This window comes from Pecten maximus, chromosome 4 (assembly GCF_902652985.1).
Source record: "Pecten maximus chromosome 4, xPecMax1.1, whole genome shotgun sequence".
Classification (NCBI taxonomy): domain Eukaryota; kingdom Metazoa; phylum Mollusca; class Bivalvia; order Pectinida; family Pectinidae; genus Pecten; species Pecten maximus.
In genome coordinates, this window is record NC_047018.1 from 28,612,443 (window position 1) to 28,627,274 (window position 14,832).

The 14,832-nt window shown below is 34.8% G+C and overlaps 2 protein-coding genes across 5 annotated transcripts in view; one reads left to right on the top strand and one right to left on the bottom strand.

Annotated features, from left to right (window-relative positions):
* Positions 1-7,827, top strand: part of LOC117325719 (nuclear factor 1 X-type-like) — a 170,993-nt gene extending 163,166 nt beyond the window's left edge. The window contains 2 exon segments of the mRNA XM_033882149.1: positions 459-687; positions 1,144-7,827. Coding sequence (XP_033738040.1) covers positions 459-687; positions 1,144-1,292 — 378 coding nt within the window. The 3' untranslated portion in view covers positions 1,293-7,827.
* Positions 7,828-8,991: 1,164 nt separating this feature from the next.
* The window catches only part of LOC117325720 (microtubule-actin cross-linking factor 1-like), a 214,299-nt gene continuing 208,458 nt past the window's right edge, over positions 8,992-14,832 (bottom strand). For 3 of the 4 annotated variants that reach the window (XM_033882152.1, XM_033882151.1, XM_033882154.1), the window contains 4 exons: positions 13,618-13,793; positions 13,326-13,358; positions 12,729-12,897; positions 8,992-11,949 (listed from right to left, as the gene is read on the bottom strand). In XM_033882152.1, coding sequence (XP_033738043.1) covers positions 11,648-11,949; positions 12,729-12,897; positions 13,326-13,358; positions 13,618-13,793 — 680 coding nt within the window. In that variant the 3' untranslated portion in view covers positions 8,992-11,647. The remainder of the gene's footprint in view (positions 11,950-12,728; positions 12,898-13,325; positions 13,359-13,617; positions 13,794-14,832) is intronic. The other variant, XM_033882153.1, reaches the window with a different exon arrangement.

Below are 14,832 nucleotides of genomic sequence, written 5' to 3' on the forward strand. Positions count from 1 at the left end.
TAGTTCCAAATTGGCCACCTGTGAATGTTAAAGACATAGAAATAAATATTTACCATCCTCACCTGATTTTATGTAGATAACTGGTATCTGATGGACATATTACCTGGATTAATTCAAAATTGTCACCTCTGTACATTGCTTCTGATTGGCTGAAACATGCAAGCTTGGGACTTATATTGGTATTATTTGATTCTGTGTGTAAATTTCAGATATTTTCCTACCCCAGTCTTAGCTTATGTTGGTATTATTAGATTCTATGTGTAAATTTCAGGTATTTTTCCTACCCCAGTCTTAGCTTATGATGGTATTATTTGATTTTATGTCTTTATTTCAGGTATTTTCCTACCCCAGTCTTAGTTTGTGTTGGTATTATTTGATTTTATGTCTATATTTCAGGTATATTCCTACCCCAGTCTTAGCTTATGATGGTATTATTTGATTTTATGTCTATATTTCAGGTATTTTCCTACCCCAGTCTTAGCCCTGTAAACGCCCTTAGTGGTGTGATCAGCCCTACCACCTTGAGTCTGATAGCCTCGCCGGTGGCCACACCTCGTACCACCCCTCGGTCAACACCCATACCGAGGTGGACCACACCGTTCATTCCCCTGGACGAGGGCATGGACTATAACATGTTGGCTAATATCATGCATGGCGTCAACAACGATGAAACTCTACTGAGTGAAGGTAAGACATTTATATTGTCAATGGTGACAAAGATTGTTAATTTTAGTCCTCTTAGACAAAGTCTCATTGCGATTGTCTTTTGTCTGGCTTCGTGCGTGATCTTTTGGATGAAAGGCTACAAAGTTTGTTCAAAACAACTACCTTGACCTACTTTCAAGGTCACAGGGGTCAAATGTGTTAAAATCTTTAAACAACTTCTTCCCAATAACTTAAAGGCCCAGTGCCATTATATTTGGCCAATAGCTTGCTGGGATGAAGTTTATTTAAACGAATGACCTTGACATAATTTTATTAAGGCTGAGATTTCTTTATGGTTTAAAAGCAAAACATTGTTTATAAGTGTATACATCAGAACACAGGTGATCTTGAATTCAATGTTTCTATTCTTTTCACAACCAATATATGTGAAGTAATTCATATACTTGCCTTAACATACCTCACCTTGTGTCTTTGCAGAGCGATATTTTCCAGGAGATGGCATGGAAGGATCGGGAAACGGTCACTCAGGCCCGCCCGGACCCTCTCACTCAGGACAGGCTCCGCCCCCAGCACCTCCCACCCCAGTGGCCAATACCCCAAAACAGACACAGAACCAACAGACTTGACAGGGGGAAATGAGGGGGTGGGGCATGTGAGCCCCGCCCTCCAGACCTGCTTTGCTTGGCTGTGATAGCAGACTACCGTTATATACTATTTAACATACTGTTTTGAAAATTCTGTATCCACCGTTTATGTCACTGTGACCTCTGAAAATGTACGTAATTTGTGACATTTAAACTTGTACGTACATTGACCTTTGAACTCATGTTGAACTCACAAATTTGTACACCATCACACATCTAAAAAAATTACTACAGAAAGATAGAATAGATATTGTTATCAAAGACATGTTAACGGAAGGATCTTCGTCGGTCTCTTACTACGGCGCTAAACCCGAGATAATTCCTAAACCTATTACATCACTGTTTGATGTCTGTAGATTTAGTTTCCAGATTTGACAATAATATGTTGCTCTCAGCTAAAACATGTATATGGCTTTTGTGAGCAAATTACACCAAAAGATAATGTGGCCCTCAATATCACTAGCTCCTAGATCTGGTACAAACAAGCCTTTACTTGTGATAAAGGTAGCGGCCTGGAGAAATTGTGTTAACTGGTCTTTTTAACATTTCTAAACTGGTTTTTACTCAAACAGCATTTTGAGATTTTAATGAGCTTTACCCTTGTTTTAAATGTCTGGTTTAACTGTAGTATTATGATTAGCATGTAGATGTTTGTACATTGTCCAGTATATTATTATCTATACATAATCACTCAAGCCAAATACTTGTAAACGATTGTATGAGACTTTTAAGTTATTAGTGTTGTTCGGGGAGTGAGGATTATCTCCCTTATCTTTGTAACCATACTGTACAGTTACCTGTCATGTAATGAAGTTGTTGAATAATTCTTGAATTCCAAAAAGTACAAAAAAATACCTATGCAATTTGCATAAATGTTTTTATATTATGCCAGTTGGACTTATTTGATTTTCATTTCTTTTAAAATTTTTAAATATTTTCCCGCGAAGGAAGTAGATAAACCTCCCCTAATAGTACTAGTATTGTATATGTTAATAATTAATAATGATAATTAATTTATCATTGTGAGTGATAATTATTATTATTACAATTGTTATGACCATATAAGGAAGAAGAGGCCTCAGACTGTACATAGACCTGTTGTTATTGCCGACATCTGTTATGTTCTGCGTGTCCAGAACACTAGTGTTAGTGAAAAACGTTGTTCAAACTAGTCCTCCCCATTGATTATTGCCCTCTCATCGTTAACACCTAGTCCAAGTGCTACTCATTTTCTGTCATCTTACTTAGATGTAGTGTTGTCATTTTGAAGAAAGTACTCTGAAACTTTTCTTCCATCTTTTCATCTGTAAAGTCATCATCCATTTTTTATATATATTGGAACCATGTACCTCAAATAATTCTCTATCATGTTATACTACAAAATTCAGGACTGATTGATGAATCATGTGACTTGTCATTCGCTGTCCGGACAATAAGGATGGCAAACTCCTGAAAGTATTCAGGTGGGAATGTTGGTCAAGACTTACTAGTACATTTATAAAAACTCATCTACAGCATGGATGCTATTACTACCTCTATGACAGCAAACTAAAATTAGACTATCAAAAAATTTCCCAGACAAATCATGCCAGGCTTCATTTGATAAAAGTTTTTGTTAATTAGTCCAATACCAAACCAAACTAGACATTGGATAATTTTGTTGTAATTTGGAATTCTTCCTTTTGTCAAAAATTTCTTAATAATTTTTATGTAAAATTTCCTTTTGAATTGAAGTCACAAAGATTGAAGGTAGATTAGCGTGAATGCTGGTATTACATCTTCTGTTGCTTTTCATCTAGCATTGTTAGTGTATTGTGTTTAAAAGTTGTTATGATGTAGAATGCTAGCAATAAATCTGGGACCGTTCTGTCGCCAATGTCAAGAAATGGATTGAATTGCCAAAATATTTATTTGGTTTATTAGGATTTTTTCTTTATACTTTTAATTCAATAATTAAGATAAAATTTTTAAAAATGTAAATATTGAAACCAAGTGTTCTACCTCATGGAGTTAATCAATGATATGCCAAGCACAGTTGATGTTGATGTCATGTCAGATATGCAAAATCGCGTCTAATATTGACGGTGGTTACACTAGCTTTTTGGTTTATTGACGTTGACACTAATAATAATTTGATGGAAACCAATTTTTTTTTTCTGCTTTAAAGATTACTTTCTCAGCAATAATGAAAAATGAAGCCCTGGTGATTCTGTATGTTGATTGATAATGCATTGAGACTGTATATGTAAATAACTACTAGAGAGTCTTTCACGATTTTAGTTATTGAGTAGAGAGTGATATTCCCTTGTGCTGGTCAAATATGTATCGTTGTGTTCACCTATATGGTTGTTTTCGAGCCATTCTGTGAAAAGATAGTGTGTATGTGTGTGTGAGGAAGGGCGTGTGTGTGTGTGTGTGGAAAGGGACAAGGATTTTCTTTCTCTTTTTAAAGTTTTTTCATCAATGAAGTATAAAATCTGAAGGAGCTGCATAAAGAATTATTTAATGACTTGGAATTTTCCAAAAATTTTTATTTTGATATAAATAAAAATTCACCTTTCAAAAAATTTAATTCTTCAGTAATGAATGTCAAATTTTCTTTTCTTGATAATTTTAGCTCAGCATTATTGGGGAATCCTTATCTTGATAAAAATCACCAAAAGAACGAAACATTATCATCTTTTACACGAAAAAAGTATTTTCAGTCTTTTTTTTTCTTTTCCAAATTAGCAAATTAACAATTATCAATGACCTTGGAAGGATTCATTCAAGGTCACTAGAAAAAGAAAGAGCTATCCCGGTAGAGTGTGTAGAATATTGTTGTGGATTTTTGGTCAGCGTCCATCTACTTTGTTACCTTCAAACAAAACAAGTCTTATTGTATGTCTTGACCTTGACCTTGAAGACAGAATAGCAGCTTAATAGGCCAGTGTAGAATTGAATTAAGAAAATCCATAATTTTGATTTAAAGAACTCTTTTGTTTGGAGGTAACAAACATCTACATTATGTACCTAGTAACTATGTTTTGCTGGCCCCCACACCCGAGTCCCTGTGTGTTACGTGAACATTTGTTGGTGTAGCATCGTCTACCCAGCGCTTTGTTAAATGGCATCTACATTATAAGTTGTTGGTGTTTTGTTGTGGTTTGAACCCTTGGTTCAAGGAGTTTGTGATAATGCACCCCTTGTTATTTCCGTGTCATCCAGAAATCCTTGCTAACCTGCTTATCACATGTTTAATTTATTTTATCACTCATCTTATTATTTATTATGTTGTTACATTAAAGAACAAAATGATTTTAAGTGTGAAAACTGTGTGTGATATTGTTGTCACACAGTGTTGTATTCTTTGTCATGTAGTTAAACTATTTCATTATTTCTCATGTCTGTTGACACCACATCACGCAAATGATGTCATATGAACCCTTCCAACCTAGATGTGTCAGCCATGTTGATGCATCTGTGTTTTGATGTACAGTTGTGAAGGCCGGCATCATTATCTTCCCTTGACACGTGCTAGATGATGCATGTCCAATGTTGACTTCACTGTAATTTAACCGAATGTTAGTGTGTATGATTCCAGTGTGTTTGTGGATATAAATGCCTCTGTATGGATTTCAGTCATGTGATTGGAATCACAACAAATGAACGACATTTCAAGTCATAGTTACTCATAGTATTATAAGTTCACCGAGGCCAAATCGGCAGTAACGAGGCCAAATCGGCAGTAACGAGGAGATTTTTCTTGCCATTCAAAGGGAGCTTATTAAATTTAGCTGTGAACTTCACCAAAGTTTTATAAAAAATCATGTTTGAATGGGGAGTCCAGTCCATCATATATAAAAACCTAAATCCCAAACTCATAAGTGCTACTTGTATTCAACCTCATTTTTTGTTTTTAACTATTATTTTTGTATTTTCCCCCAGTAAACTTTAATGATAAACTGGACATTACATTTACAGTTGGACTAGATAGGTCAGTATGGTGTATGTTAAACTCTTGTAAAACAAGATTTTAACACCATATTTACAGACAGGAAATGGTTTACAGAAAACAGTGTATCAGGACTATCCTGAATTGTTGAGTTTTGTAGTGATGTAAAACTATCAAACTGGCATATAATCAAAATAATGTGCACCTATAAATTCACATGTTATATGTGTAGCACTCAAGTCTTCCACAAGTGTCACTGTTAATTTCCACAAATATACTGTTCATTTAAAGGGTTGGATGTTGCTCTCTCGTGTCAAATTTTGCTTAACTTATCCTCTTAAAATCTCAATGGCTGAATTTTCTCTACTCTTTCACTGAAATTACTACAATTTCTGGATTCTGACTTGCGAAGTGTAATGCATGATCAGTTTATTTAGCAACTTAAAAACCTGACTTGAATCTTAAAAGTCCGACTTGAACTATCTGCCAAAGATTTATACTCGTGTCTTTTGCATGGTGAACATGATAACACAAAATATTAAGTGCCAAATTTTGTCATGTGTGATATTTCTGTTGTTGTTCAAAATTGTTTTTGAACAGAAAACATGAACGATAAACTATCTGACAACTGTGCTATAGAAGTTTGTCCTTGCCCTTCGATGTTTATGTATATTTGTGGTCTACAGGCTGTATTTATCCATCATGTGCTGGTGTTATTATTTTTTGATTTCGAATTGATGTACATTTTATTGTGTTGCTTAGTTATTGTGGTCGGTGTGTAAACTAGGTAATTGTACAGTTTAAAAGTCCTTTTTTATTATAGTTTGTAAATAAGTTTGTATACATAGGTATTAATTTATTATTATATAATTATTACTTTCCAAAGTAATGTTTTGATTTGAACGTGTACAGTATAGGCACATGTGTGCCGGTAAACGGGTGGGCTAAGACGTTGGTCTCTGACCTGCGTCGTTGACGATCTGTGATTTCATTATAGTGTGGAAAGGTATGGTTCACGCTGGTGACATATTTTGACAAGTTTTGTAAGGTATGAATCAGAGAATGTGTCACTTTCTATATTATTATTTTTTGTTTGTTTGAAGTTTCATAACAGTTCTTCACTAAAAAGGTAATTTTATATAGTTGTTAAGTTTTATTCCTTCCAAATTTTTTTTTAAAAATATGAAATAACATAAAATATCCTTTTGTTTGCTGTTGATGAAATTACTTTCCATGACAGCTGAAACATGTACAAATAAAGAGAAAAAAGGGAAAACAATGTTGATAATAAGAAAATACCATAAAAATGCATTTAATGTTCATATATGTTATATATATGCCTGGACTTTTGAATCTCAGTTTCTTTTGTGAAGTACTAACTGTAGAATCACATTTTAAACAGAAACAACTCTTTATAGCTAATATTCAAAACATTTCCCCTGAATTTTTGTTTAAAAAACGGATGCGGAAGGAATGAAATAGTAAGGAAATTGCTGATGTGGGTTCGGTTAAAGTGCCTCTCTTCTTACCAAAGACAAATACTGTATTGTGTTATATAAAGAACAAATTTCAGATACATAAATTGCCAATGTGAGTAAAATATTGGTGGACCAAGTTTGGGGGAGTCATTCTTGGAAGAAATTGTTTCGAGACAGGTTTTGCTTTTCGATATTCCAGGGGTGGATTTTGTACTGGAAGGTTAACAGTCAATAAATACAAGCAAATGAAACAAGTGATGGAAGACTGAGGTGATCTATAAAGTATTCTGTTACTGTAGCAACAATGTTGCCATGGAAACCTATTGGACAGTGATATGATGATATGTGTGACAGCTTTACCTAGAGCATTCCGATAGAGTATGTATTTCTGACTCTAGCCGACAATGTAGAAGTAGTTATCTACTCTTGTTAATATTACATGATATAAACAAAGGGCCGGTCCTTTTGTAGTTTTCTTCTCTGTCATCACGATGGAATGTGACCTTGACCTAGTTGTCAAAGTGTGACCTCGACTTTACAGGCCACTTGACATTTATGTTGAAGGTTGGTCAGAGTCGGAATGCTATGAATGGGTACATTTTGATAGATGGAAAATTGTTAAAATGTTGGCCATGATTGGTCACATGGATTGTAAGAATAATCGGCACCAATATGTCACCTTTCCAGAGACCAGCACAATGGTCTCCTGTTAACCAGGTCAACATTACAATGTATTTGCTTCTTTTTTTTTTTTTTTTTTTTAAGAAAGGTTATGCTGATGCACATATGTTGGCCCCAGTCTATGCAATTTTGATACAGAGTTGCGATGTGTGCCGAGTGTTGATATATTTACACACATTCTTGTTTTACTGTAGACATTGGAACATACAATGGGTTTTTGAGTTGAAATACTTTTTTTGTAATCAAAGTCTGTCCATCACTCTGTTACTATAGCAACAGGAGAATGTAGCACAACTACAGCCATATAAGGCAACTGAGATGTGTGCAGAGATCTTTTTAAAGATTGCTTTTACTTCACTTAGCAATTTGTATCAAGTTCATATTTTGAGCTAAATAAACAAAAATCTGCATAAGATTGAAATTACTTTTTGTTGTCTTTTGTTTGAGCAATTATTTATTTTTTAGCAGAAATAATAACAAAGCTGTTATGAAACAGACTGAAAAGTAGTATATTGACCTTGTGTGGAACAAGAGTCCCTATATCACATTCTAACAACCTTGTGTGGAACAATAGTCCCTATATCGCGTTCTAACAAACTTGTGTGGAACAAGAGTCCCTATATCACATTCTAACAAACTTGTGTGGAACAATAGTCCCTATATCACGTTCTAACAAACTTGTGTGGAACAATAGTCCCTATATCACGTTCTAACAACCTTGTGTGGAACAATAGTCCCTATATCGCGTTCTAACAAACTTGTGTGGAACAATAGTCCCTATATCACGTTCTAACAACCTTGTGTGGAACAATAGTCCCTATATCACGTTCTAACAACCTTGTGTGGAACAATAGTCCCTATATCACGTTCTAACAACCTTGTGTGGAACAATAGTCCCTATATCGCGTTCTAACAAACTTGTGTGGAACAATAGTCCCTATATCACGTTCTAACAACCTTGTGTGGAACAATAGTCCCTATATCACGTTCTAACAAACTTGTGTAGAACAATAGTCCCTATATCACGTTCTAACAAACTTGTGTGGAACAAGAGTCCCTATATCACGTTCTAACAAACTTGTGTGGAACAAGAGTCCCTATATCACGTTATAACAAACTTGTGTAGAACAATAGCCCCTATATCACGTTATAACAAACTTGTGTGGAACAATAGCCCCTATATCACGTTATAACAAACTTGTGTAGAACAATAGTCCCTATATCACGTTCTAACAACCTTGTGTGGAACAAGAGTCCCTATATCACGTTATAACAAACTTGTGTGGAACAATAGCCCCTATATCACGTTATAACAAACTTGTGTAGAACAATAGCCCCTATATCACGTTGTAACAAACTTGTGTGGAACAATAGCCCCTATATCACGTTATAACAAACTTGTGTAGAACAATAGCCCCTATATCACGTTCTAACAAACTTGTGTGGAACAAGAGTCCCTATATCACGTTATAACAAACTTGTGTGGAACAAGAGTCCCTATATCACTTTCTTGTGTATGTTGACTGGATTATAGTGGCACAACAACATATCGTACAACATACTGATAAACAAACAACAATAAGACGTGTTTACTGAGATTCCTTTTATTTAGTCCATCTGACTTGCATATGAAGCAAGGAAGCTGAATATCAATGCTTACAGTTACCAGTGTGGTACTGAGGACCACATCTTTACCCCTCGGGCAGTGCCCCTCCCCCAGGAGCACATACCCCAGGGATGCAGTTAAAATTCCACATGCATACCCAATACAATTATTCAGCAACATACAAAGACATCTTATTCCTCAGATTTTGTCATGGAAACAAAATGAATGTTTGTATAGAGAGAGTTATAACCCCAGTAACCAGATATACTGTCCCCCTCCCATCAAACCACTCGGCCATATATAGCAGTGGCATATCGTGATGATTACAGCGTGGTACGTGACTACAATGTATATTTATGATTACATAAAATGAGCAAATGAATAATTATATTATAGGAAGGAATGACAGGATGAATATTTTAATATTCACATCCATTGAATATATCAATATTCATGTTCTATGATAGGAATATTGCAATATTCATGTCACGTGAACATTTTTTATTGACTTTCATCACATATATTCACAATGCCAGCAAATATTATCAATATTCATGTATTTACTGTTTAGTTTATCACATTTACATACTTATTTGTCAGTGATTATTACAGCAAGCTTTATACACAACAAATTATTTGCATGATTAGGGAAATATCATTTTTACATTATACAGCAACACTTCTTAAGTACAGTCAGGCTCGATACCTTTTATATACTGTATATACACAAAGGTTACGTCACCGAATTATACACAAAGGTTACGTAGCCAAATTATACCGGTATATACATACAGGATACATGTCCGTGAAAAGCACTTGTAGTGGAAATATAATTTTGATATGCAAACGTAATCCACCTCCCAATAAAACAACACTTGAACCATGCCAGGTATAAGTACTGGTACAGTGGGCGGTAAAATAAATAAATCTCTCCTGACACAACACCAGTCTGTACACCACAGACTATGCTCTCTTCACAGTCGCAACACAAGTCTATTCACCACAGACTCTTTCTGCCTTATTTACATACTGTGTATAAAAATACATCAAAATTAACCAATCCAAACGGCTAGAATTAACATATGTAAATTATCATCATTAACAAACTGAAATCATAAACTATGTTAAAAAATCTAATTAGCATATACTTAAGTATATGTCAACTGATCTAAATAACATATTCAGGTAAATTACCTGGAAAATAACTAACATATTAAGAGGAATAATTTTGTAGAAAATGAGGAGAGCTTTATGTACTAACTAGTTGTCGAGGTGGTTATATAGTTATATGTATTCCAGAGATCTACATCTCAATATATACATACATCCCAGCCTATACACATATATATATCCTTTAAACTATAATTATACTTAGGGTTTTCTGTTCAAATATCTCAAGATAAATACTACATTTCGAATATTCTATAGGCTATCACAATATTCATTTCCAGCAAGCTTAAACACACCATGAGAACAGGCTATTGGCATTGCGTCATTCCAAGGTATAGATATATCTCCCATTGTAATGCAATCTCTCAAATTCAAGCAAAACTGTGCAAAATATGAATTTGATAGAAATAATGAGATGATTTCTATATCCTTTTGATTTCTAGAAAGGTACAAAGATTTATTTGATTTCATTTTCAAATAAAACTGAATTCAAAAGCAATTTCTTAGAAAATTGCGAAGTTAAGCAAAGGATGAGGTTGTTCACAATGACGACAGCAGCAGCAGTGAGATCCTTGCTAACCAACCCATCGGGAATGACACGACGCCAGTCAACAGGTATACATAACAAAAATACAAAAACAAAATATTGAGGAATACAGGACATTGGACAACATAAACAATCAGCAGGGCATGCTGGGAACTGTAAAACCAAGTTCCAATTCTTATCAACAAGTACACACAAGCACCATGAAATCTTGGAATATTTTCATTAAAATTGTTTCCATAAATTCTCTCTTTAGAACCCAAAAAAATTTAAATGACATTAATATGAATTTTATAACACTAGTATTATTTTTCATAAATGCTTTGATTATACTTTTTAAATCAATACAATTATAATTTTACAAGAATTCTAAAATTTTATGTTTTCAATGTAGAATGGAATAAAGACTCATGTTTATCTTAACAAATTTTGAAAATGAATAAGTTTCTCTAATATATACAAAAAGATCTTATCAAAAGTTATCTTCTGCACACAAAACCAGTTTACAACTGGATAACACTGTTTTTTTTCTAAATGAAACAAGTTATGTATTTTTTTTTTAAATTCTTCCCTTGTGAATGTTTACATTGGTATTGACATCCAGAGACATGATGTCAATCACTTTTCAAACTTTTACTTTTCATCTTTTTACACATTCAATGAAGATTCCCCCAAATCTTCACTAATGTGGAATAAGTCATATCATTTTATCTCTAAAATGAAATAAAAGAAAGTCGAAATCCCAAGTGCATTTGAACAGCCAATCACATTGCCTGTCATTGGTCACATGACTCAGTCATTGATGTAGAGTTGTTGGTGAAGCATGAAGCTGGCTACAGAATAGGATAATTTTTAATAGTAAATGCTGAATGAGTGGAGTACCCACTCAAGTCAAAATGTTGGTCCTAATCTTATATCACAAAATCACTTTTTCTTGTAAGGTGTTGGTATTTTAGACCCCCGTGATGTTGGTGTTCCGACCCGGGTTGGCGTACCTACACGCGTGGGTGTGCTGACGCGAGCAGTTGCAGCAGGAACTGCAGTTCGTGTTTGTACTACATGTGTCTGATAAGTCATGGTGGTCTCACTTCGACCTCCAATTTTGCGTGTTTCCTTTTGAACTGTGGTGAATATTTCTGGTTCACTGGCTTCTGATGTCTCGCTGTCTGCTCTACTTGGCGGCCGGCTACTGGTACTGGCCCGACTAGAACTTCGACTCGGTGTTGCTGTAAACATAAAGATAAATATTTGACTTTTTCATGGATACAACAGTTTATTTCTTATTAGAATATTAGGAAAGCAACAAATATCTTTTTAAAAGAAAAAATTCTTAAAACAGGACAAGCGTGCATTCCCCAACATTTCTTCTATCCATCTGTTACTCTGTGAATTACACAATCAGAAAAAAATCTCCAAGTACTCCTTTCTCCTGATAATATGTCCCCTCGCCCTTCTTCCCTAGCAGGCATCAATCATTTTTTACATTCAATTGACCTTTAACCTTTAGGTCAAGGTCACAATGATCCAATCACAGAGCACTGCACTTTGCTAGTGGAATGATAAAATTGTATCTTTAATGGCTTATGAGTTATCACCAGATCAGAAATTATAAAAATAATTTGCACTTTGACAGTAGTGCATTGCTTATTGACTTCAGGTTATGCAAGTATGCTGCAAATTTCATCAAGATATTTTCAACAATAAGAAGTTATTGCCCGGACAAAATTAGCACTTTCTGGACTTTTCACCTTAAGGTCAAGGTTGCAATGATAAACTGATAGAGTACAGCACTTTGTCAGCGGGTGATTAAGGTATACAGCAGTTTTCTTTGATGTCTTTAGATATCTACAATGGTTTTAAATTTATGGCCTGGACAAGAACTTATCAGTATTATTGATGAACCAGTACTAATACAGTATGTCTCCCGCCATTCCCAGGGGAGACATAATAAGAGTAAGGTAAACAGAAGTTATGATGTGGTTGTTAAATAAAACAAGATACTGACCTCCAGGGCTGTGTATGTCCCTGGGGCTGCGGAGGTCATGTGCGATCTTTGACCTCATGACCTTTGTTCCATCTGGTTCAGTGTGGGACATGATTTGCCTGACCTCACCATCAGGACTCGTCTTCACACGTTGTCTCCATGGTGTCGCGTACTGGGTCTTCTCCCGTATCTGTAACAAACCAGGATCAGTCAGGATGGATTCTACCTTACCACAGATTTAAATGTCGGAACATCTTCTGGAATCAAGCATGTCTAAACTCAGGAAAATACAAAGTACAACTTGATAGATACTTAACATAACGTCTTCACTCTTACACCTAGATTTATCTGTATGTACCCACCTTTCCACAATGACTGACATGGAAATGCAGTACGTATGTCAGTAGTAGTCTTAGACTTATCATGACGTTAACAATGGTGAGTATGTACAGATATGCTAATAAAAATGATGTAAAGGTTTAAAGTTTTATGCTTACATAGCTAAGTTGACAGCTAATTAAGCCTTACAATACTTTTTTCCATTTACTTAGAGAATATCTTTTTATTTCCTTTTTCCTTTTGATTGACATTTGTTTATAGCTCATTTTCTGTACTTACCAGCGTGTTGGGTCTAGAAAATCGTCTCCTTGGCTGATAGCATTAATTTAAATTGAAATTCACATCAGTATCAGTATCACTACTCTTTCCAAATTGTAATTATACATCCTACAAGATTTACTTTAAGGAGTGATAAAAGCAGGTAAATATATATACAGTACCGGTATGTGTTTTTGTTTTCTTTTTACCGTCGGTGTTTAAGTCAGCTGATAAAGAAAGCAACTGGGTATGTATGTTAAATTGATAAGACTACTGGTAGACAATACTGTTCTGGAAATGATTAAGGGTGTACCTTTGTAATTGGACCACTGGCGGAGCTCGGTGATCGTGTGCTCCATGACATCCCGGAGGGTGTGGAGCTACGATCACTTCCGCCCGGACTACGTGTCACAAAGCCTGACATTGATTGGCTCACACCATCAGCCAGTACAAACTGTTCTCGCAGCTCCACGTTGGTTCTACCTCTGGCTGCAATTAACCAGAGAATTAAATTTTAAATTGCGTCAAGGTTATTTTTGTATTTTTATATTGAATGAAGATGAAACATAGACAATGATACCCCCACACAAAAACAACAATTTTATAACTGAACAATTTTACAGGTACACTGGATAGAGCTAGAGTTTACCACAAACATCCCAATAACATATACATCCTAAACCCCAAGATACAAACACCATAACATTAATGATGGAGGGCTCAATGGGGAGAGAACTTCACGATAAATTCATTCTCATGAAAGTGTGCAGAGATCATCGTAAAATATTTCAGTGATAATTATATGCTAACACAACCATATCTATATTGAAAACTTTAGAACTATGGTTAACAAATCCCCATTAAATGTTAATTGGTGTATTCACCTAACTAATTAAAAAGACCAATTAATGAAATCCGATTAAGTATCTCATAATTCATAATTCAAGTTTTAAAAATAAATACATATGCATACCCAATTTGATCCGGAGAGAATTCGAAGTAGGATACTAAGGTATACACAATTTGTGTGTACTGTAATTTCTCTACCCATAAAGCCCTCGTAACACAAGGAATATATTTCGACAATCCAATCATCCTCAGTCAATTCCTCAACACATACACTTTTTTCAAACATTACAATGTAATGCTGGCAACCGAATTTGACTGATAATCACTTGTATCTAATTATAAATCAAATTATTTATTCATACATGTAATGCATAAATATTCTCCATAAAATACTGTTCATTGTCTATTACATCACATTATCAAGCTATGTAATTAAAGACAAATAACTTTTTAATTCTTATATTATGCAAGAAAATGCTTTTCTCTAAAAAGTTGGGAGTGATCTCCCTTTACTTAGCTTTACCTTGTGACAAAGTTTTAGTGTCAAACTCATAACATTTTGAACACAGGATTCCACACCATACACTGGAGGTTTACAAATATAAGGTCACCATTCCAATGGTAATAATCTTAAGTAGGATGTGGGTTTCAGTTTTATTTCAGGGGTGTTAAATTTTCC